Genomic DNA, 24,449 nt, shown 5'->3' with positions numbered 1-24,449 from the left:
CCTTCAGCTCATGTCATGATCTCAGGGTCCTGGGATCGAGCCCCACATCGGGCTCTCTGCTCAGCAGGGAGCCTGCTTTCCCCTCTCTCTCTGCCTTGCCTCTCTGCCTACTTGTGATCTCTGTCTGTCAAATAAATAAATAAAATCTTTAAAAAAAAATAAAGCAATGAGAAAGGAAAATGGTAACAGTGTGTGGGGAGGGATGCTCATTTTTTTAAAAGATTTTATTTATTTATTTGACAGAGATCACAAGTAGGCAGAGAAGCAGGCAGAGAGAGAGGAGGAAGCAGGCTCCCTGCTGAGCAGAGAGCGAGATGCAGGGCTCGATCCCAGGATCTCTGGATCATGACCCCAGCCAAAGGCAGAGGCTTCAACCCACTGAGCCACCCATGTGCCCCTTGAATATTATTATATCATTAGCTCGGTTTTGGTGATCACTTTGCCGTGTGCACCTGTTATCAACCTCCAATATATATACCTTTCATTCGTCAGTTGTACCTCAGTAAAACTGAAAAAATAGAGACCAGAAAAAGGAGTCTAAGTGGCTTCACTATCAGGCTTAATTTTACACACAACCCCTAGGTCTTGGCCCCCACGGCCCCGCTGGGAAGGCAGGACAGACATGATGGTGAAAACCACGTGGCAGAGAACAATGGGAATTGTCCTAAGATGGGTTTCTCAAAATGTGGTTGAGGGATCGTGCCTCCAAAGCCCCCCGGGAAGCTTGTGCAGCTGTCTGGGCCCCACACCTGACTTGCTATACCTCAGAATTTCTGGCCCCAGATCACGGGAAACCGCATTTTAAACACCTTCAGCCCCTTCCTCGCCCCTCCCACCGCCCCACTCCCCGCCAAGTGAGTCTGAAGCTCACTAGGCTGCCGTTTGGAGAACCAGTAAAGGGAAAGGGTTCAGTGGAAGATGGGAGTCCAGCGTGCCAAGACTTAGAGAAGCAGAAAGGAGCTGGAAGGGGGTTCAGGCAGGGTGGTGGGGGCACTGTCTGGGCACAGCCCCCCCGGGCAAGAAGTGTGCACGCCTGCAGTCCGCCAGCATTTTTTTTCTCCCTGACTTTCTCCCACTGCATTGTAACTTGTGGCAGATGCCTGAAGGGTGTGTCTTAAAGAACCTGCATCCGGTAGGAAAGATGGGAAGTGGGTGGCATGTTAGAGCGCAGAAAAATCCCACGAAACCTCCTGCAGTTTCTGCTCTCCCCACGCACCTGTTGCTTACTCCATTCTCTCTCTTACTCATCTGTCTGCCCACTTGTCCCCACCCTGAATTTTCTCTCCCTTTCTCTAGTGCTTACCCGCCTGCCCCCACCTTTTTAAGGCTTTATTTTATAGAGAAGTTTGGGGTTCACAGCAAAATCGAGCGGAAGGTACAGGGATTTCTCATGTACCGTCCCCCCCAGCCCCTGCCTCAGCCACACTCATGCAGTCTCGCCCTCTATTGGCATCTCCCACCAGAGGAGGGATCGGCGACAACTGAAGAATCGTTACCCTTTAATGTCCATAGTTCACATTAGGGTTCACTGGTGGTGTGGAGTGTGCCCCATATCCTGTGTACTTTTTCACCTACCCCCTTTCCTGCCTTACTCATCTGTACATAGTTGAGCCTTGAACAACTCCGGGCTTAGGGGCGCTGACCCCCTTTCGATGGTGCACCATCGAAAACCCATGTATAGCTTTTGACTCCCCAAGAACGTAATTGTTAGCCTGCTGTTCACCAGAAGCCTCGCTGAGAACACGAACAGCTGATGACCACCTATTTTGTATGTCACGTGTGTTATATGCAATGTTCTCACAGTACAGTAAGCTAGAGAAAAGGAAGATTTTTTTTTTTAAGATTTTATTTATTTGTTTCACAGATAAAGACAGCGAGAGAGGGAACACAAGCAGGGAGAGTGGGAGAGGGAGAAGCAGGCTTCCCACCGAGCAGGGAGCCTGATGCAGGGCTCGATCCCAGGACCCTGGGATCATGACCTGAGCCAATGGTAGATGCTTAACAACTGAGCCACCCAGGCGCCCTTAGAGAAAAGGAAATGTTATTAAGAAAATCATAATAAGGGAGAAAAAATACCTTTAGAGTACTGTACTGTATTCATTGAAAAGAATTCGTTTCTAAGTGGACCTGCGCGCTTCCAGCCTGTGTGGCTCGAGGGTCAGCTGTTCATCGTCCGTCTGAAGGCTGGAGGTAGAGGTGGTGACAGGATTTGCTGAGTCTGCTGAGAGGGAGCTTGTGCTGCTTGCTTCCGGGAAGCCCAGGGCCTGGAGGTGTGAAACCAGCCACGGCATCCAGTGTGAGCAAGGAGGCGCTACTAGCATGTAAGATGGCGCCTTCTCCCTTCCCATAGGGCTTTGTCAACGTGACCTCATTTTCACAGACATCGTAATTATCTGGGAATTCCTGTAATATGATGCCTCGGCTTCGATTTAAGGTTTCCTGAGGCCACTAGAGTCCTCCTTGATCATGGGACACGTCTCTGTTTCCAGCCTTTCTTTGTGGATTTTTGCCTCTTAAAAGAATTCCTTCACACTCAATAACTCTTTCCTTTTGGAAGAAGGAGTTATAAAATGAACTCACTCTCAAGCCTTTCCAGGAAGCATGGGAAATACATTTTACTGGAAAATCAATAGCTCGGGATAGAGGTACAAAAGGCCTCCACCTCTCACCATCTGTCTTACTCCGAATTTGGTCAGAGGTTCATGGAGCAAAAGGATACTCAGTTGTCCTCGGGAAGACAGAGTCGGAGGCAAAGGCAGTGTCTGGGTGTAGCCTATTTTAGTAAGTTCGAATGGATTTCATCTCAATCAAACCATACTGCTCGGAAGCTGGTCGGCTTGCCAAACCCCTTGCCTTCTGACTCACCACTGAGGCCTTCTGTTTGGGAACACACAGCCTCCTCTGTCTGCTTCCCTTTTTATCCTTCTACAGGAGATGCCCTGTGGCCTGCAAAATAAAGAACCAGTGTCAGAAGTTCATCAGTTGGTCTTTTGAGATTGAGGAGAGCAATAAAGGCCTAAATGAATTTGGGAAAGAATCCCAAGCATCCACCCAGATGAGCATTTCTACTAATCAAATCATAGCAAGGGCAGTGCTGTTTAGTGTGTTATCATTCAAAATTTTTTTTTTTTTTGCGTTACTTAATGAAGGATTCATTGACCACCTTTGTCAGTTTAGCTCTAAAGATTTTATTTATTTATTTGACAGAGATCACAAGTAGGCAGAGAGGCAGGCAGAGAGAGGAGGAAGCAGAGAGCCCGATGTGGGTCTCGATCCCAGGACCCCGGGATCATGACCTGAGCCGAAGGCAGAGGCTTAACCCACTGAGCCACCCAGGCGCCCTTTATCGATTACTTTTAAAGGAGCCCCGGATCACAGCATTTTAAAGGAAATGGACATGAGAATGCTGTTTCAGTGGTGAGAGGGAGGTCATATTAAAGCAGTGTTGTTTGTTTTAAAAATCACATTGTATGATGTAAATAATGTCTGACTTTCCTAATTTAAAAACTCCCTTGAGGCAGTGAATGACTGGATCTAGTTTGATTTTTTTTTTTTTATTTTGTTTTCCTTGTTTCCAGCAGACATTATCATTTGGGTAGGGTGACAGTTAGAGGCAACAGTGCTCAGAAGGAGGGTGAGTTTGTGGGATGGCTGGTTTCCAGACATAGTCTTTTCAGAAAAATGTGAACAAAGGGAGATGATTAGAGGACTTCATTCCTTCCTGAACACGAGCAGGAAGGCAGGCCACCATCCTTTTCCCCCTCCTCAATATAGATCCTACAGGCAAATAATGCTGTTAATAAAGCAGTCTGCATATGTTTTAGCACCTTCTTAATAATAGAAGGCGATACTGCTGCATTCTGGTGCGGTTCTCCCAATTTCTTAGAATACAGACGAAGATCAGTGCTGAGCATGAATGTACACCTGCTTGAGCTGAGGCATGGCAGTGAGCCGCGGCCCAGCTGGGCAGGGAGCCCTGTGATGGACAGATTCAAGGTTGGAAGGCTTCTCTCCTGGATGAGGACTTGGAGGCCAAGACAAAAACCTGAGGAGGGGCGCCTGGATGACTCAGTGGGTTAAAGCCTCTGCCTTCGGCTCAGGTCATGAACCCAGGGTCCTGGGATCGAGCCCCGCATCAGGCTCCCTGCTCAGTTGGGAGCCTGCTTCCCTTCCTGTCTCTCTGCCTACTTGTGATCTCTGTCAAATAAATAAAAAAAATCTTTAAGAAAAAAACCTGAGGAATTTCTTTTTTTTTTTTTAAAGATTTTATTTATTTGATAGAGATCACAAGTAGGCAGAGAGGCAAGCAGAGAGAGAGGAGGAAGCAGGCTTCCTGCCGAGCAGAGAGCCCGGATGTGGGGCTTGATCCCATGACCCTGAGATCATGACCTGAGCTGAAGGCAGAGGCTTAACCCACTGAGCCACCCAGGCGCCCCATGGAGTTTCTATTAATGGATGAGAAATATGTGCTTTGACTTTTTTTTTTTTTTAAGATTTTATTTATTTTATTTGACAGACAGAGATCACAAGTAGGCAGAGAGGCAGGCAGAGAGAGAGAGAGAGAGGAGGAAGCAGGCTCCCTGCTGAGCAGAGAGCCCAATGCGAGACTCGATCCCAGGACCCTGAGATCATGACCTGAGCCGAAGGCAGCGGCTCAACCCACTGAGCCACCCAGGCGCCCCTGTGCTTTGACTTTTTTAAAAATAGTTTTATTGACATATAATTCACATACCACATAACTCACCATTTTAAACTGTACAATTCACTGATTATTTGTAAGTTAACAGAGTTATGTGACAAACACCACAGTCTGGTTTTACAATATATTTTTAGAAGATTTTATTTATTTATTTGGCAGACAGAGGTCACAAGTAGGCAGGGAGGCAGGCAGAGAGAGGAGGAAGCAGGCTCCCTTCCAAGCAGAGAGCCCGATGCGGGGCTCAATCCCAGGACCCGGAGACTATGACCTAAGCCAAAGGCAGAGGCTTTAACCCACTGAGCCCCCCAGGAGCCCCCCACCCTTTTTAAAAAGATTTTATTTATCTATTTGACAGATGGAGATCACAAGTAGGCATTTAAAATATTTTGATCACCTGATCACCTCAGTAAGAAACCCTGTACCCAGAGCAGCAATGTTCACAATAGCCAACCTATGGAAAGAGCTCAGATGTCCATCAACAGATGGATGGACAAAGAAAAGGGGATATGATATGTATTATATATACATAATATTATATATATAATGTATAATATTATATATATTCCCATATATAGAATATATATCATACCTCCAATGGAATACTACTCAGCCATCAAAAAGAATCGAAATCTTGCCATTTGCTGTGGCCGATGGAACTAGAGTGTATTACGCTAAGCAAAATAAGTCAGCAAGAGAAAGACAAGTACCATATGATTTCACTCATATGTGGAACTTAAGAAACAAAACAGGTGAACATAGGGTAAGGGAAGGAAAAATAAAATAAGACAAAATTAGAGAGGGAGACAAACCATAAGAGACTCTTAACTCTAGGAAAAAATTAGGGTTGCTGGAAGGGAGGTGGGTTGGGGGATGGGGTAACTGGGCGATGGGTGTTAAGGAGGACACTTGAGGGGCGCCTGGTTGGCTCAGCGGGTTAAAGCCTCTGCCTTCGGCTCAGGTCATGATCCCGGGGTTTGGGGATTGAGCCCCGCGTCGGGCTCTCTGCTCCGCGGGGAGCCTGCTTCCTCCTCTCTCTCTGCCTGCTTCTCTGCCTGCTTGTGATCTCTGTCTGTCAAATGAATGAATGAAATCTTTAAAAAAAAAAAAAAAAGGAGGACACTTGATGGAATGAGCACTGGGTGTTATAGGCAACTGATGAATCACTAAAGTCTGTCTCTAAAGCTAATAGTACAATATATGTTAACTAAATTGAATTTAAATAAAATTTTTAAAAAAGAAGAAACCCTGTACCCATTACAAATCACTTCCTCCAGGCCTTGATAGCCACTAATCTACTTTCTGTTTCTATGGATTTTGCCAATTGTGGACATGTCATGTAAACTGAATCATACATAATTTTTCCTCTGTGTCTGGTTTCTTTCAGTTAGCATTTTATTTTCATCGTTTGTTCATGTTATAGAATGCACCAGTACTTTCCTTTTTAAGGTTAAGATTCTATTGTGTAGATGTACTAGGTTATGTCTATCCATTCATCAGTGGGTGGACCTTTGGACTGTATCCACTTTTTGGTGGTTATTAATAATGCTCTGTGAAGGTTCATGTGCAGGTTTTTGTGTGGACGTATGTTTTCATTTCTCTAGGAATTGAACTGCTGGGTCACATGGTGAAACTCTATGGCTGTTCAAATTCTTAGCCAACTTTCAAGTAATTATTTTTACTGTTGAGTTTTTAGAGTTCTTTATATATTCTGGATACTATGTCTTTGCCAGATATATGACTTGTAAGTATTTCTCCCAATCTGTGGCTTGTCTTTTCACTTTCTTGATAATCTCCTTTGACACACAAAGTTTTAAATTTTTATAAATTCTAGTTTACTTATTTTTTTCTCTTGTTGCTTGTGCTTGGTTTTTCTTTTGTTGCTTGGTGTCAGATCCATCGTCGTGAAGATTTCCTCTTTGATTCTCTTCTAAGGGTTCGGTTATTTCAACTCTTGAGTCCATGTTGAATTAATTTTTGTGTATGTTACAGAGTTGGAGTACAAATTCTTTTGCATGTAGATACCCAGTCGTCCTCGCCATTTGTTGAAAAGATAGTTCTTTCCCTATTGAAATGTCTTGGTACACTTGTCAAAAATCAGTTGACTGTGGGTTCATTTCTAGTCTCTCAATTCTCCTCTACTGATACATCTATCCTATACCTGTACTAAACTGTCTGGTTACTGTAGCTTTGTGATACGTTTTGGAATTGGGAGGTGTACCCTCTACTCTGTTCTTTTCCAGGATTTTAAGAGTTTGTGAAGGGGACGCCTGGGTGGCTCAGTTGGTTGGACGACTGCCTTCGGCTCAGGTCATGATCCCGGAATCCCAGGATCGAGTCCCGCATCGGGTGCCCAGCTCCATGGGGAGTCTGCTTCTCCCTCTGACTTTCTCCTCACTCATGCTCTCTCTCACTGTCTCTCTCTCAAATAAATAAAAAAAAAAAGAGTTTGTTAAGGACTGATAGAAATTCTTTCAACTTGTAGAATCAACCAGTAAGATCTTCTCATCCTGGGCTTTAACTTAGGGGAATTGTTTTGAATGCTTATTCAATGTCTTGTTATATTGTTGAGACTTTCTGTTTCTTTTGTGAGTCAGTTTTGGTAGCTTTGTATCTTTCTAGAATTTTCTTTTTACTTTGAGAAGTTGACCTAGAGTTTGCAATGTATATTTAGAACTAGTGCAAAAGGAGCACTCTACTGCTTTACAGGTAGCATGAATACCTTATAATAACAGAGGACTCGTAATTCCTCCCTCCCATCCCTCATATCCTCGCTGTCATTCATTTCATTTATACATGAGCATTATATATATGCCTATCTATGAGCATATCTATCTATCTATATGCTTTTTAAGATTTATTTATTTGAGAGAGAGAATGAGAGAGACAGAGCACGAGGTGGGGAAGGTCAGAGGGAGAAGCAGAGTCTCTGCCCAGCAGGGAGCCCGATGCTGGACTTGATCCTGGGACTCTAGGATCATGACCTGTGCGAAAGTAGTCTCCCAACCAACTGAACCACCCAGGCGTCCCTGTATGTGCTTTTTAATAAGCGTATATATATACATACTTATCTTAATTATATATATATATATAAATATATATATATAATTGAATACATTGTGGTTTTTAAAAAAAGATTTTATTTATTTATTTGACAGAGATCACAAGCAGGCAGAGAGGCAGGTGGGGGGGGGGGGAAGCAGGCTCCTTGCCGAGCAGAGAGCCTGATGTGGGACTCGATCTCAGGACCCTGGGATCATGACCTGAGCCAAAGGCAGAGGCTTTAACCCACTGAGCCACCCAGGCACCCCAACCTTCTTCTCCTTCTGATATTCTCTTTAAACATGTGTTATCCCACAGTTTGTAGGTATTCTGTAAACTCTTTTCTTTATGCTTGCTTTTCTATTGATATACCCACAAGTTCATTTCTGTTACAGTGTTTTGGATTACTACCATTTCATTTTCATTCTAAGTATTTCTGTCTTTCTGCTTACAATACCCATCCGTTCTTGTATGTTGTCTACTTTCATCAGAGCTCTTAGCATATCACTCACAGTCCTATTAAAATCCTGGTCTGATAATTCCAGTATTCGTGCCATACTTGACTGTGGTTTCAGTGTTTTCTCTGTCTCTTCAGACTGTGTTTCTTGCCTTTTAGTATGCCAGCTTTTTGTTGGAGGCCATACATGACATACTAAGTAAAAGGAGCTGCAGTAAGGAGGCCTTTAATAATACGGTGGTGAGGTGTGGGGGCAGGGGAGGGATTCTGAAGCCCAACGATTAGGTCTCTGTCTTTTGGTGAGTTTATGTCTCTCGATTGTGAACTTCACCATTGCTTCTCAGGTTGTTTTCCTCCTTCACGCAGGACAGGAAGGCTCGAGGGAGCTGAGGTAGGGTATTTCCCTTCCCCTAGCTAGGTTAGGCCCTGGTAAAAACCTGATAGGTTAGGCTCTGGTAAAATAATTTCTCTCTTGAGGGCAGACCTTGTTAGGATGGACAGAATGCTCCGGTGTATTTCAAAATGGCTTCCTTTCCTTTCCTGCTTCTGAAGCAGGAGGGAAATTTCCCTCCTCTCTTCTTTGTGACAGCCTGGGAGAGCTGCCAGAGGTACCACAAAAGGTGGGTGTGCTGCCCTGTGACTGGGCCCCCTGGGAGTTTGAACTCTCAGACTCGTCCACACTGTGCCCCCAGTAATCCAGTTACAGCTCAGGTTTTCCTGCCCTGCTCCTGATCTCCGTGGAGGCCTCTGCTCGTGGGTTTCTGCTCCAGCAAGGTTTGATTTTCTGTATCTGCCTGCCTGTCTCTCCACTCGTGGGGGTAGCACCCCCCGCCCCCGCCCCGTGGCTTCAATTCCCTGACAGATATAAGGAAAGTCAGGCGGGTGTTTTTTTCCAGTTAGTTCAGCTATCGACTTACTGTTAGGATGGAGTAATGACCGCCACGCTGCTTAAAGGCTGGACCAGAGACCGGAAGTCCTCTTTATTCTCTTTTGATATGGACATTTACAGCTGTATGTTTGTCTGCTTTAACAGCATCCCAGGAGTTTTTAAATTTTTTTAATTTAAAAAAAAATTTAGGGGCGCCTGGGTGGCTCAGTGGGTTAAGCCGCTGCCTTCGGCTCGGGTCATGATCTCAGGGTCCTGGGATCGAGTCCCACGTCGGGCTCTCTGCTCAGCGGGGAGCCTGCTTCCTCCTCTCTCTCTGCCTGCCTCTCTGCCTGCTTGTGATCTTTGTCTGTCAAATAAATAAATAAAATCTTTAAAAAAAAAAAAAAAACTTTAAAAAAAAAAATTTAAAGACTTTATTTATTTGTCAGAGAGAAAGAGAGAGTGCACAGAATCAGGGGAAGTGGGAGAGGGAGAAACAGGCTTCCCTGTTGAGCAGGGAGCCCGATGCGGGACTCGATCCCAGGACCCTGGGATTATGACCTGAGCTGAAGGCAGACGCTTAACAACTGAGCCACCCAGGTGTCCCCCATGAGTTTTTCATGTTGTGTTTTCTTTTTTGTTCATCTCAAGACAGTGGCCCATTTCCTTTGTGGTGCTTCAGCTTTCTGTGGGGGTGGGGATCATTTCTGTTCTGTCACTGGATTAGTTTCAGAGAGCATTAGTGCCTGCAGGTCCCAGGATTTATTGATATTTTCACCTTTTGAGAGTAGTTTCTGAGGAATAGAGGAACTGAAAGGAGACATGAGTGGCTGGGGAGGAGGGGATATGACTTAAGCCTTTGCTTTTGAAGCCACGCTGTGGCCTGTGGCCCCTAAACCAGGGATTCTCAGCTGGGGCGCTACCGTCCTTCAGGTGGCGTTCGGCAGTGTCTGGACGCGTGTTCGGTTGCCCTATGGTTGGGGGGAGGTGCAGCTGGCATGTAGTGGGCCACGGACACTACTCAACATCCCATAATGCACAGGGCGGCCCTCACAGCCAAGAGTTGTCTGGTCGGAAGTGTCAGCGCTGCCCTGGAGAAACCTTTTTTAACCCCTTCCATTGGTGGGCCTGTTTCCCGCTCACTCAACACCTACCTGTCCAGTATCTCAGTCCCTCTTCACAATGGTCCCTGAGGTAGGTGAAATGTCACAATCTGAGGTGAGGCGAGTGAAGCCTTAAAACTGTGGCCACCTGTCCATCAGTAGCAGAGCCTGGACGACCCCTCCTCAAGTCTGGTGGTTCCCCCCAAAGCCCACAGTGACCGAGGCCTCCGCTCGCTTTGTCCACTCCACCTTTCCAAAAGCGGACCATCATGCATTGTCCTGTGAGTCTCTTTCTGGAACCCTGGTTGCCTGAGGGACTCCTCGCAGCCGAGAATGCTTCGCATTGTCCTGTGGTCCCCTATTTAACGCCCCCCTCTGCAAACAGAGTGGAAACTCCCCACAGGCCACGTGCCATTGGGCATGGAGAGAAAATACACCGAAATGTTAGCTTGGTGAGCTCTAGGAGCTTGAAATGTAGGTTGTAGCTACTTCCAGAAGAGTTTGGGGAATGGGGCAGGCCCCCAAGACTGGTTGGGCAAGAGACATTATGTTCTGTACGTTGGTGGTTTTGCCTAGAGGAATTTAATTTGGTTATTTTTCAGAATATCAGTAGGCATTATTCCACTATTAAATTTCTCCCACTGGGGCGGGGCGCCTGTGTGGCTCAGTGGATTAAAGCCTCTGCCTTCGGCTCTGGTCATGATCTCAGGGTCCTGGGATCGAGCCCCGGCATCGGGCTCTCTGCTCAGCGGGGAGCCTGCTTCCCCCGCCCCCCCCGCTTGCCTCTCTGTCTACTTGTGATCTCTGTCAAATAAATAAATAAAATCTTAAACAAAATTAAATTCCTCCCACTTCAGCTTCCTCTTCTCTTTGAATTGTTCATACTGGCACTTTTTACTTTTCCTAAAAGAATGGTTCTAACTCTATGTAATGATTCACTGTGGCCTCGGGTTCTGTCCCCTAAAGCTCTTATCGAAACATAACTTAAAGAAAAATCTTTTGTGGTATTGGACCTGTTATTACCCTGATATCGAATCCGTATGTCTTAAGGTAGCTGGTCTCAATGTCTCATCCATAAAATGGGAAAATATGATCCTTTGTTAGCTGAGACCTTTCCCTGAGGATAAATGATTTAAAGCCCATGAAAGCATTCCCAGCAGTGCTGTGTAAATGGCCAGGTCCTTCCGGTTATGAGTAACTGTGAGAAACTATATTCATAGGAATTATGCATTATCACCAGGAGTCGTGCAATTATTCATTTGCTGGAATGAATTTCGTTGTTAGTTTGCATTCAGATTTTGTGCTTTTTACCTACTGGGGTGCTAGCCTAGTAATTTGGTTGAAACATCTAAAGCTCTATCTTCCCTCTGGTTCTCCTGATGAATACAAGATCTTGACCTTGACCTTTGTTTCTCTACAGGTGTTACAGAACATTTTGGACACTGAAAAGGATTATGCTAAAGAACTTCAGTCTCTGCTTGTCACTTACTTAAGACCCCTGCAGTCCAATAACAAGTAAGATTTACATTTTCAGCCCCTTGCTAAATAAAGCCAGATAACGTCAGCAGCTGGAGTCATTGCTCTCATGTCACTGAATAATTGATTTTGCCCTTTAGAAGAATTTCCACAGATCACAGGTTGCCAAGAACATGGTCAAGGCAACGGAAATTACACAGGAGGTTGCTGCTGGAGAGCTTGGCTTTCTGTCTTCTGTGGCCGTGGAAGGAATGAGCACGTTTGCATGTCTGTCTGTCTGGCATTTTGTGAATGTTTGCAGGGGCACTTAGAACTCGAACTCGCGTTTCCCCCAGGCCGAAGAGAATGTTAAGAGCTGTTCACGTGTTTTGTCTTGTCTTAAATAAAATACTCAAACTTTATTCAGGTCTTAGAAGTGACTGAGGTTTGAGTTGAAAACTTTGTTTTCATGCAAGCAAAATATGGACCATTTGTGTGTGTGTTTGTAGGCGTGGCCTGTTTAATAACTATTGGCTAATGGCATTTGTTTGCATTTTTATTTTAATTGATTACACTTAACTAGGGATTATAATCTAGAAGGCGAATAGAAAATTGAGCTGCGGGTACACATACTAGAGGACAAAAGCCTCCCCTTTTCCCTCAGGAAGAGCTTACTTTTGCTGAACAGCTGCTTCAACTCTTGGACTTCAGGCTTAAATACGTTTAACAGATTTTGCGATCCCTCCCCCTGCTTTTTTGCCAAATCGTGGTTGCTAAGGCAGAAGGTCTTGCTCAATTTCCCATGGCGCTGTGGGAATTTCACTTCGGTATGAAAGGATTTTGTATTCCCAAGTTTTCTAAGAGTCGAAATGCGATCAACAACAAAGTGTCTTTTGTTGTTATTATGTAAAACGCAAAGTGAACCCTGTGAATCATACTTCCTAGAGCTGAGTGGAAGGAACCTCAGTGAATCACTGGGTCTAGTCCCCACTGAACAAATGAGAAAAGTGAAGTCCAGAGAGGTTTACTGCCGGCCATGCCCGCCACACAGCCAGTCCGTGGCCAGACTCGACCCAGACGCCACCTGCTGCATCTCCTGCCTCCCACTGAAACGCGCCTTCCATTTTGTGAAGGTGACAGGCAGAGACAGGAAACCGGGGTGGTGGCCCTGTGAGGAGCGATGATAAGATTTCAAATGCAAGAGGCGGGGAGCCTGACTCAGAACTCCCCTGATGCCGCATAAATTCAGAAGGCGGTCAGGGTCACTTTCCGCCAGGCTGTCTGGAGCCAACCAGACTGTTCACCGTCTGATCCTGGGCAGGCCGAGAAAGCCCCGTCCCCAATCAGGTTCACGTCGGCCTGCCCGTCAGCTTCTGGGGGCCATGAGAGAGCGAAGTCAGGGAAGCCGGCCGGCTGAAGCTTTCGCTTTTGTCCCCCACGCTGGGGGGTTTCCCAGCTTGTGGTTCAGAAGGGCACGATGCAGAGGAACTGGGCACTTCTGGTGCTCGAGGGGTTACTGGTAATGTTCGTGTGGGGCTTCCTTTGCTTTGTCAGCAAAAATTACTCTCTTGGAAACACTCCCCTTGTATTATTACATGAAGAAGCAAGAAGACGTGGCCGCCCCTGGCCTTTTAAATCTTCAGGAAAGGTGTGTGAGAGCATGGACTCTGGAGCTAGAATGTTGTGGTTTAAATCCTGGCTTCACCCTTCCCAGGCTTTGTGATGTTGGGTGATTTGCTTAACCCCTCTGTGCCCAGGTCTCCTTATGGGTAAGATGGGACACAACAGCACCTACCTCATGACCTTGTTGTCAGGCTCAACCGAGTTATTTGGGAAACGCCTGCAGGGGTGTTGAGTGCTGGGTGAGTGGTGTTGGCGGTTTGTTATCACCTACCATTTGGGAGGGGAAGAATGGAGGAAATTCATTGTACAGGGGCTCTCCATAAAACCATGGTTTTATCAGCTGGCCTTTATCTACTCCATTCCCTTCCACAAACAAACAAATCAGTACTATTTTCTTCTCCTCTACTTCTTCTGTTAAAGATTTCCTTTTGTTGATTTATGAGCATTTTAAATCGGGAGAAACTGGATTTTGTGGTTTTCTCCTGTGCCGTCTATGAACCTATATAATACCTTTCAATTATTCTCCCGGTTCCTCTAGAAGAGAATACTCCAAATTGTGTACATTTATCCCCTGCTGTGATGGATTTTGCCTGTTGAGGTACTTAGATATTACATACTTGTTACTTGTCCACTCGTCGCTTGTAAAACACCTAAATGTCTTTAATAAACACTTATTTGCTCTAGATCATTATTCTTATTGTAGAAAAAGGAAATCAAGGAAAGACACTTTTTTTTTTTAAGATTTTATTTATTTGTTTGTCAGAGAGAAATCACAAGTAGGCCGAGAGGCAGGCAGAGAGAGAGGAGGAAGCAGGCTCCTCGCTGAGCAGAGAGCCCGATGTGGAGCTCGATCCCAGGACCCCGAGATCACAACCGGAGCCGAAGGCAGCAGCTTAACCCACTGAGCCACCTAGGCACCCCTAGGAAAGACACTTTTAAATGTTGTTTAAGACCACAGAGCTGGTGTAAATTAAAAAGCAAAAGTTAAAATGTAGGGATTGCTTCCCTCGTGCCATTGGTCAATTTTTTAGCAGGTTATCAGCTCACCAGACTAGCGATGGTGGGTAACAGGAATCCTCCTGAAGTTCTATCCACTGACACTGTGTATTTTTTTTTTTTCAGTCTGAGTACTGTGGAGTTTACATCTTTATTGGGGAACTTTGAGGAAATATGCTTGTTTCAGCAGACGCTCTGTCAAGCCTTGGAAGAATGTTCCAAGTAAGTATTGCCCATTGCCCTTAGGCTGGCTAGTAAGTATTGCCCATTGCCCTTAGGCTGGCTAGCCACACCATTTCTTTTCCTGCTGGCTGCTGTCTTAGATAGGGATACTTTTTATCTACTCACTTGTTACAGCGTTGATAAACTGTCCCAGTACAGAGAAAGGGCACCAGGGAGAGCCAAACCCCTTGTTGTAGATCCGTTGTAGATCAGGGCTCTACAAGTAGTAAACCATTTCTGACTTTATTTAAAAATCATTATCGATTTACTGCTCCTGGTCAGTATGAGAGACAAATCAGGTCTCCATCCACCGGGGATGATGCCTGTGACCTTGATTCGATATCTCCTTTTGTACATTGCCAATTACTTGGGAAAGTTAGTCAGGTGATTCATTCAGTTGCATAAGCTGCTTTTTCTCTTTCAATCACACCTGGTAGCTTGTTAACACTTGAAATACACAAAAAGTTGAGGAAGGGAAGTATATCTTGATGAGAACCACAGTACATGTCTTGGTGGTTGAGGTGTTCAGCCCCATACTGCAGAATGGACTGCAGTGATCATCAGGCCATATAGTTCTGTAGCAAGATGAGTTTTCCAAGCACTGTATCTCAGAGAAGTTGGCAACTTTCATCATCTCCAGGGAAATGTGGGTGACTGCCTGTTTCTCGAGCTTTCTGGGACACAGGTGGTCATCCAGGAAGAAAGATGGTTAAGGCCTGAGGAACCATCCTAAATGCTGTTAGGGATCCAGCTTATTGACGTGGAAAGATAAGTGACTATGTGAGAAGAACCGATTACAAGCTAGGTTTGTAATCTTTGTTTTCCATTTCATCAAGAAACATTTAGAAGGAAGACCAAGGAATATGCCAGAATTATCCTAATAGCTATCTCTGAATGGTGGAATGCTGAGTAATTTTTCTTTCTTGCACTTCTCTGATTTGCCTACAAATGAAAACAGGTGGCTTTTAACTCAAAAAGATTAAAGTCATGAAGCCATCCTGCCTGGCAACCCCCAAACCACCGAGACTACATAATACTCCTTTGTGGTGTGTCAGTCTGGGGTTTGATTACTTTTGTCTGTACTTGAACTTCATATAAATTAGCCAAGAGTATTTTGTGTGTGTGTGCCTGGCTAAAATTTTGAATACTGTAGTTTGAACAAATGTCTTTAAAAAACACTATCTGGTCCTTTCAAGTAAGTATCCGGCCTCTGTGTATGGGCATCACGTTTGGTGGCTTGAGTTTGGCGTGGTGGTCCAGTACCCCATCAAAAAAAAACAATAATAAAGTAGCGGTCAAGAACTTGCATTCCATGGCAGAAGTGTTATAGTTTCTCTCTTCACTTTGGCAAAAGAATTCAAAAGGTTTGCGTGTTGCTTCTTATTTTACATTTTGGGTTTCAATCTGTTTTACCTGCAGGTTTCCAGAAAACCAACACAGAGTCGGAGGTTGTCTGTTGAACCTCATGCCTCATTTTAAATCTATGTACCTGGCTTACTGTGCAAATCATCCGTCAGCTGTCAGTGTGCTTACACAGCACAGGTAAGTTGTTAGCATTTCCCCAGAGAAGCGGTTCCACAGTGCGATCCTTTCCTAGGACCGCTTTGTTTGGCAATCCAAGGTCTCCAGTGGAACTTCTGATCATCCCCCTTCACCACTGCAGGAATTAATCCGTCGTTACACGGATTGCATATCTGCTCAATGGGGAGTTTACTAAGCATCTGCTATGTGCACGGTCATGTACTAGCTGATGGGGCTACAGTAGTCCATAAGGAAGAGGCAGTCCCTCCCCTCCTGGAGCACAGAAGCTTGAGAGAGATACGGACATGAAATTAAAAGTCATAAACATGTGGTTTTACAAAAGGGTAGTTAAGAAGATGCTGTGAGACTTTGCAATGTGGTAGCAGCTTTGTGTGGGGCGAGGGAAGGATCAAGGAAGGCTTTCCTGAAGCCTAATTCTGTTTACATTCAGTGTTTTAGCCTTCCCCTGCCCCAGCGAATGGTTTGTCTGAGTTGCTGGCAGATAGCTGGAGTGCCTGGGTTCATCTCTTCGTCACTTTCGCTTTGGCTGGTGGGGGAAGTTTCCAAGCAGTGCTGTGGCTCAAAGGCAGATACTCGGGAACTTGGAAAGGTGGAGGGAAACTAGCAGTGTGGACTGTCTGGCAAGCAGTTTAAGCAATGGGCTGTGATAATTGTGCATGGAAATGGTTTCTGATTCATGGGGAACAACAAAACGGTATCTCCTTTAAGAGTCCTTGCAGGGGCCCAAGACAGGTTCGTATCTCTCCCACCCTTCGTTACTGCCTGGTTGCCCATCCCTGACGCGTTCACTGACGCATTCACCTGTGCCAGAACCCCAGGTGATAGGCTTCAAGATGCAGGTTTTTTTAAAAAAATAATTTTGGTGTTTTTTTTAAAAGATTTTATTTATTTATTTGACAGACAGAGTCACAAGTAGGCAGAGAGGCAGGCAGAGAGGAAGAAGCAGGCTCCCTGCCGAGCAGAGAGCCCGATGCAGGACTCGATCCTGGGACCTTGGGATCATGACCTGAGCCGAGACTCAGAGCTTTATTGACTTAGGCCCGTGGGTGGCTCAGTTGTTTGAGCATCTGCCTTCAGCTCAGGTCATGATTCCAGGGTCCTGGGATGGAGCCCCGCATCGGACTCCCTGCTCAACGGGGAGCCTGCTTCTCCCTCTCCACCTCCCCTTTGCCCATGTACTTTCTGTCTCCCTCAAATAAATAAACAAATCTTTTAAAAAGGAGCTTTATTGACTTTATAGAACCATTAAGTAAGGACATTTTAAAGGTAGAATTCAGTGAGTCCTGCTTGAAGGTCCATTTTACCCTGATCGAAGTCATGAATTTTTGTGGAATAGCAGATACGGAAATTGGAGTTTGAGGAAAGAGAGGCCATGGTTCTGAGTTACTTAGGCAAGTGGCTCAACTCCTTAGAGCTACTATTGGCTAATAATAGTGCTGACAGCATTCCAGGCACATGACCTAAAAGCCTATGAGGGAATTACTATGACCACTGTCCCTGCTTTACAGATAAGACATTGGAAGGTCCGCTAGTCTGCCAGAGAGCTCATAGCTTTTAAGTGGTTGAGCCACAATTAGCATCCGGGTCTGTCAGCCTTCTAAAAACAGTATTTTTATTAAGATCTCTGTTTTACCTGCAGAGCATAATTTAAATGCAAATTTAAAGAATTAATAAAATGAACACCCATGAACACACACCACCCAGCTTAGGAAGGAAAACATTACCAAAAAGGCGAAAGAAAGACTCACCATTTCCTTTTTTATCTACTAGCCTTATTGAATTCTACTCCACATACCGCACGATTCACCTATTTGAGGCGCACAGTTGAGTTATTTTGAGAATATTCAGAGCTATGCGTGCATCACCACAGTCAGTTGGAGAGCATTTTCCTCACTCCCCAAACAAGCCCATGCTCATTAGCAAGCACCCTCCATTGCCAGGCCAAGGCAGCCACGGAAGACCTTTACATCACTCTGGCTTTGCTCCTTCTGGACATTTCATTTAAGGGGAGTCACACAGCATTAGGGCCTTTTGTGTGTGGCTCTCTTCACCTGTCATGTTTCCAAGCTGCATCCATGCTGTAGCACTTACTAGTACTTTGTTTTTTTTATTTTTCAAAAATTTTTATTTATATGAGAGAGAGAGAGAGAGAGAGAGAGAGCGCACGCACGAACACACGTGTGTGGCGGGGGTGCAGAGGAAGAAGCCACACGGAGCAGGGAGCCCGATGTGGGGCTCGATCCCAGCACTGTGGGATCATGACCTGAGGGAAAGGCAGATCCTTAACCGACTGAGCCACCCAGGCGCTCCTAGTACCTCACTTAAAAAAAAAAAATCACCACAGAAGATTCCATTATTTAAATACTGCATATCGTTCTTCCATTCACTAGTTTGCAGACATACAAACTGTAAATAATCCGCTGCTCTGTGTGGACATATGTTTTCATTTCACTTGGGTAGATTCCTAGGAGTGACATGGTAAGGTCATAGGATAACTCTTCCGTTTTTGCGTTCGGAGCGACTGTCAAGACTGTTTTCCAAAATGGCTGCACCAGGTGGTGTTCCTGCCACCAGTGTATGAGGGCCCCATTTCCCCCACCATTTGTTATTATGAGTCTGTTTGATTATAGCCATCCTTATGGGTGTAAAGTGATCTCTCACTGTGATTTGATTTGCAATTCCCTAATGAATAGTGATGGTAAATGTTTTTCATGGACTTATTGGCCATTTGTACGTCTTCATTGGGGGAAACGTCTGTTTGGATCCTTCCCCTATTTTAAAATTGGATTATTTGTCTTATTGTTGAGAAATTATCTACATACCATAAATTCACCATTTTTAAAGATTTATTTATCTACTTTAAAGAGAGGGTGAGAGCACGTGGGTGCACGCACGAGCTGGGGAGGGGGCAGAGGAAAAGGGAGAGAAATCCTAAAGCAGACTCCCCGCTGAGTGTAGAGCCCCACCTGGGACTCAGTCCCAGGACCCTGAGATCATGACCTCAGCCAAAATAAGAGCTGACTCAGCCACCCAGGAAGCCCATAAAGTCACCCATTTTAAAGTGTATAATATTGGCCACGTTGGGCAACCATCACCACCATCCAGTTTCAAAACATTTTCATCTCCCCCAAGCAACCTTATAGGCAGCGACAGTCACTCCCCTTCTTTCCAGCGGCTAATGATGTTGAACACAGTTACATATGCTTGTTGGCTCTTATAATAATCTTCTTTGAAAATATGTGTTTAAATCTTGCCCATTGTCTAGTTGGGATTTTCATCTTTTCATTGTTGAGTTACAACATGTCTTTATATAATCTTTTTTACATTCCTCTTATACATGATTTGCAAAAACTTCCTCCCACTTTGTGAGTTGTCTTTTCACTTTGTTGATGGTGTCCTTTGAAGCGCAGAAGTCTTAATTCACGTTTAATTTTGATGATGTCCAGTATATCTGTTTTCCTGCTGTTGCTTGTGCTTTTGATGTTATAGCTAAAACACTGTTACTAATCCAGGTCATGAGGATTTGTGCCTATTTAAACATTTTATACTGTTATCTCTTACTTACATTTAGCTCTTTAACCTATTTTTGAGTTAATTTTTGCATACGGTATGAGGTAGGGGTCCAACTTCATTCATTTGCATATGTCTAATGTCCCAGCACCCTTTGTTGATTTCTAGCCTTACAAATTTGTTAAATTGTTTTATGTCTCAGAATTGGGTCTATCTTGGTGAATGTTCCATGTGAGCTTGAGAAGAATATATATTTTGCTGTAGTTAGATGAAGTATTCTGTAAATGTAAATTAGATTACGAGATTGACAGTGCTGTCTGGTTCAGCTGTATCTTTACTAATTTTCCATCTGCTGGATCTGTTGATTACTGATAGGGGGATGTTGAGGTCTCTAACCACAATAGTGGATTTATCTACTTCTCCTTTCACTTCTATCAATGTTTGCCTCATGTATTTTGATGTTCCGTTGTTAGGTGTATTCATGTTAAGGATTGTTTTGTCGGAGAATTGGCCCTTTTATCTTTACGTAATGCTCCCTTGTTTTTAATTATTTTTTTAAGATTTTATTTATTTCTTTGACAGAGATCACAAGTAGGCAGAGAGGCAGGCAGAGAGTGAGAGGGAGAAGCAGGCTCACCACTGAGCAGGGAGCCTGATGTGGGGCTCAATCCCAGGACCCCGGGACCATGACCTGAGCTGAAGGCAGAGGCCTCAACCCTCTGAGCCACCCAGGTGCCCCTACTCCCTCTTTTAAAAATTTTTTTTTATTTTTTATTAACATATAATGTATTATTAGCCCCAGGGGTACAGGTCTGTGAATCGCCAGGTTTACACATTTCACAGCACTCACCATAGCACATACCTTCCTCAAAGTCCATAACCCCACCACCCTCTCCCTACCCCCCTCCCCCTAGCAACCCTCAGTTTGTTTTGTGAGGTTTAGAGTCTCTTATAGTTTGTCTCCCTCCCAATCCCATCTTGTTTCATTTATTCCTTTTCTACCCCCCAAGCCCCTCACATTGGCTCTCAATTTCCTCAAATCAGGGAGATCATATGATAGTTGTCTTTCTCTGACTGACTTAAGAGAAATTAACTTTTAAAAATACATTTAGCTTTGGGATGCCTGGGTGGCTCAGTTGGTTGGATGACTGCCTTCAGCTCAGGTCATGATCCCGGAGTCCCGGGATCGGGTCCCGCATCGGGCTCCCAGCTCCATGCGGAGTCTGCTTCTCTCTCTGACCTTCTCCTTGCTCATGCTCTCTCTCACTGTCTCTCTCTCAAATAAATAAATAAAATCTTTAAAAAAAAATACATTTAGCTTTATAACAAAATCCCCCTTAGGCATTAAACTTCCATAAAACACATCCTTTGCCCCTCATGAGTTATGCTCTTGCTTCAAAAAAGTGAAAAAAAAACTTAAAAATTTGTTGAAAATTTGTTGAAGATTAGTTGACCGTGGAGTCCATTTCTGAGCTCTCTATTCTGTTGCATTGATTTATGTGTCTGTTTTTGTGCCAGTACCATACTGTATGGATGATTATAGCTTTGTAATAGAGCTTGAAGTCTGGAATTGTGATGCCACCAACTTTGGCTCTCTTTTTCAACATTCCTTTGGCTATTCCGGCAGGTCTTTTCTGGTTCCATATAAATTTTAGGATTATTTGTTCCATTTCTTTGAAAAAAAAAAAAAAAAGGTGGGATTTTGATAGGGATTGCATTAAAAGTGTAGATTGATTTAGGTAGTATAGACAATTTCACAATATTTGTTTTTCCAATCCAAGAGCCTGGAACATAATGCTCCCTCTTTATCCCTGATAATTTTCCTTGTTCTGATGTCAGGTTTTTCTGAAATTAATATAGCTAATCCAGCTATTTTTAAATGTATCTTTTGTATCCTTTTCCTTTTACTCATTCTATCAATATCTTACATACAATCTACAGTTGAGTCTTGTTTTTTAATCCACTCTGACGGTCTCTGTCTTTTAATTGGCATATCGAGACCATTTATGTTTAAAGTGGTTATTGATATAGTTGCATTCATGTTTACCATGTTTATAACTGTTTTTTGTTTTCATTGTACTTGTTCTTTGTTTCTTTACTACCCCCCTTTCACTGACTTCTCTGGTTTGAGTGAAATATTTTATATGATTTCATTTTGTCTTCTCTCTTAGCATATTATACTTCTGGAAAAACTTTAGTGGGTTCCCTAGAGTTTATAATAACCATTTATAACTAATCTAACAGCACTTTTACATTAACACTTTCATTCCATAGGTAGCCTAGGTACCTTAGAACAGTATTCTCAATTCCCCCTTACCTCTTAAAACATTTTTCTCATTCATTTAATTTATCCATAAGGTAAAATAACCCAATATATTGTCTATTACTTTGAATAGTTATCTCTTAGATCCATTAAGACTCAGAAAAAAGAAAGGTTTTCTTTCACTTGTATGTAGTATTCTCTGACACTCTTCCTTTTTTATGTAGATCTAAGTTTCCTTTTCTCTGAAGAACTTCTTTTAACAATTTTTGCAGAGGTGGTCTACTAGTGAAAATTTCCCTCAGTTTTTGTTTGTCTGAGGAAGTATTATTTCTCCCTCCACTTTTTTTTTCTTTTAAGTAGGCTGCAGTCTGTGCATGAAGCCCAGTGTGGGGCTTCAACTCATGACCCTGAGATCAAGACCCAAGCTGAGATCAAGAGTCAGACTCATAACCCACAGAGCCACCCAGAAGAATTTTCCCTTTTATTTTTATTGTGGCAAAAAATATAAATAGCATGAGATCTACCCTCCTAAACAAATTTTAAGTATAAGAAAAGTACGCAAGGGGATTTTTCTCGATTTTCACCAGCAGAACTTGAGTGGGCTTGTGGATGCAAAACCCACAAAAGTATTGGGATCCCAAGACTGGGTCACTGGGAGTTTTTAACTGTCTAGCTAGTCCACACTTAGACTCTTAAAATTCATCAAAATTAGCATTTGAGTGTTGCTACTAGTTACTGGCTCCAGTGGCTTCTCTTTTAAGGAAGCGGATCTCTGTTTTAATTCTCAATATTTACTGGTCCTTCCAGATTTGGGGGGGGGGCATGGTTTTCCCTGTGATCTCAATTCCCAGTGGATCTAAGGAAAGTCATCGATTTTCAGATAGTTCAGTGTTTTTTCTTGTGAGAATAATAATGATGCCCTCCAAACTCTTTACATGTTAGAGCTGAAACCAGAAGTCTTTCAATGATTTTTTTTAATTCGTTTTTTGGCAATTGCAATGAGACTTTCCATATATGTATATGTGTGTATGTGTGTGTGTGTGTGTGTGTGTGTGTGTATCTAGATCTATATACATACATACACATATATATAAAATATATGGAAGACATATAAGATATATATATATTATCTTAACTTATCAGCATCTCCTTTATATTCACACTGATTTAATTCTAGTGAGATATACTGTTCCTGCTAGTGTAGCTTTGTATCTTCTTCCCTTTTTGGGGCTACTATGATATGTATTACATGTCTATGCTACAAACCCAGTAATGTTGCTATAAATATTATTTTATGTAATTTTATGTGTATTAATGAAACTGAGAGAGGAAAGGTGAACAAGGATCTGTTCCATTAACATTCTTACTTACTATGTGTTTATTGGGGAATGTTTTCTTCCCACCTACATTTTTGAAAGACAGTTTGGATGAATATAGAATTCTTGGTGGGCAGTTTGTTTCTTTACCTTGAATATGTCATTTCACTACCTCTGCACCCTTATTAACTCTGAGGAGAAATTAGTGGTTATAATCTTCTTCAGGTTCCCTAGCCCACGATGAGCTGTTTTTCTCATTCTCATTTTCAGATTTTCTTTTTGTTTTTGTCTCTCAGCATCTTTACTATAATTTGTACATGAATCTTCTTGTATCTCTCCTACCTGGCATTCATTGAGCTTTTTGGTTATGTACATTAGCATTTTCCTCAAGTTTAGGAAGTTTTCAGTCTGAAATGGATTCATTTTTCTTTATTCATCTCACCCCCCCTCTGTTTTCTCAGATTACATTAGCTCTATGACTCTATCATTAAAGTCACTGATTCTTTTGCCAGTTCACACCTACTCTACCAGCAAATTTTAAAATTTCAGTTATTGTACTTTTTATCCCTGGAATTTCCATTTGGTTCTTTTTTTTTTTTTTTTTTCTCCTGTAATTTCTCTACTAATACTCTCTGGTGAGACTGTCATTGTAGCTTCCATTAATTCTTTAGGCATAGTTTCCTTTTGTTATTTTTTTAAAAGATTTTATTTATTTATTTGACAAAGAAGGATCACAAGTAGGCAGAGAGAGAGGAGGAAGCAGGCTCCCCGCTGAGCAGAGAGCCTGATGCAGGGATTGATCCCAGGACGCCCCCGAGATCATGACCTGAGCTGAAGGCAGAGGCTTAACCCACTGAGCCACTCAGGCGCCCCAAACAATCCCTTTTACATCTCTTTGCCCATGTTTCCCCGAGTTTCCTGCTGAGCTGTCTGCGCCAATTCCGCGTATCCTCCCACTGCCAGCTCTGCTAATTTCCAGCTGATTGCGCTCATGTTTCTGACCATTCTCTAGGGGCATAAATGATCTGTCATCTGACCCAATGACGTTCAGGCAGGTGTAGTTTTTTTTTTTTTTTTTAATTTTATTTATTTATTTGACAGAGAGAGACACGGTGAGAGAGGGAACACAAGCAGGGGGAGTGGGAGAGGGAGAAGCAGGCTCCCCCATGAGGTGGGAGCCCGATGCAGAGCTTGATCCCAGGACCCGCCGAAGGCAGACGCTTAATGACTGCGCCACCCAGGCATCCCTGGGCAGGGGTAGTTTTTGAGACTGGTCTTCGATGCTTGTTTTGACCCTTCTTGGCTGTCTCTTTGGGTCTCTCTCACCACCTAACTGGCCCAGGATTTAGATTCCTG

At 43.6% G+C, this 24,449-nt stretch overlaps 1 protein-coding gene across 4 annotated transcripts in view; it reads left to right on the top strand.

The window, feature by feature from the left end:
- Positions 1 to 24,449, top strand: part of ARHGEF6 (Rac/Cdc42 guanine nucleotide exchange factor 6) — a 100,226-nt gene that overhangs the window by 49,048 nt on the left and 26,729 nt on the right. For all 4 annotated transcript variants that reach the window (XM_059158687.1, XM_059158686.1, XM_059158685.1 and 1 more), the window contains 3 exons: positions 11,587 to 11,681; positions 14,367 to 14,462; positions 15,882 to 16,004. In XM_059158687.1, the coding sequence (XP_059014670.1) occupies positions 11,587 to 11,681; positions 14,367 to 14,462; positions 15,882 to 16,004 (314 nt within the window). The remainder of the gene's footprint in view (positions 1 to 11,586; positions 11,682 to 14,366; positions 14,463 to 15,881; positions 16,005 to 24,449) is intronic.

This window comes from Mustela lutreola, chromosome X, assembly GCF_030435805.1.
Source record: "Mustela lutreola isolate mMusLut2 chromosome X, mMusLut2.pri, whole genome shotgun sequence".
NCBI classification, from domain to species: domain Eukaryota; kingdom Metazoa; phylum Chordata; class Mammalia; order Carnivora; family Mustelidae; genus Mustela; species Mustela lutreola.
The sequence above is the reverse complement of the archived record's forward strand: the minus strand, read 5'-3'. Positions and strand labels throughout refer to the sequence as shown.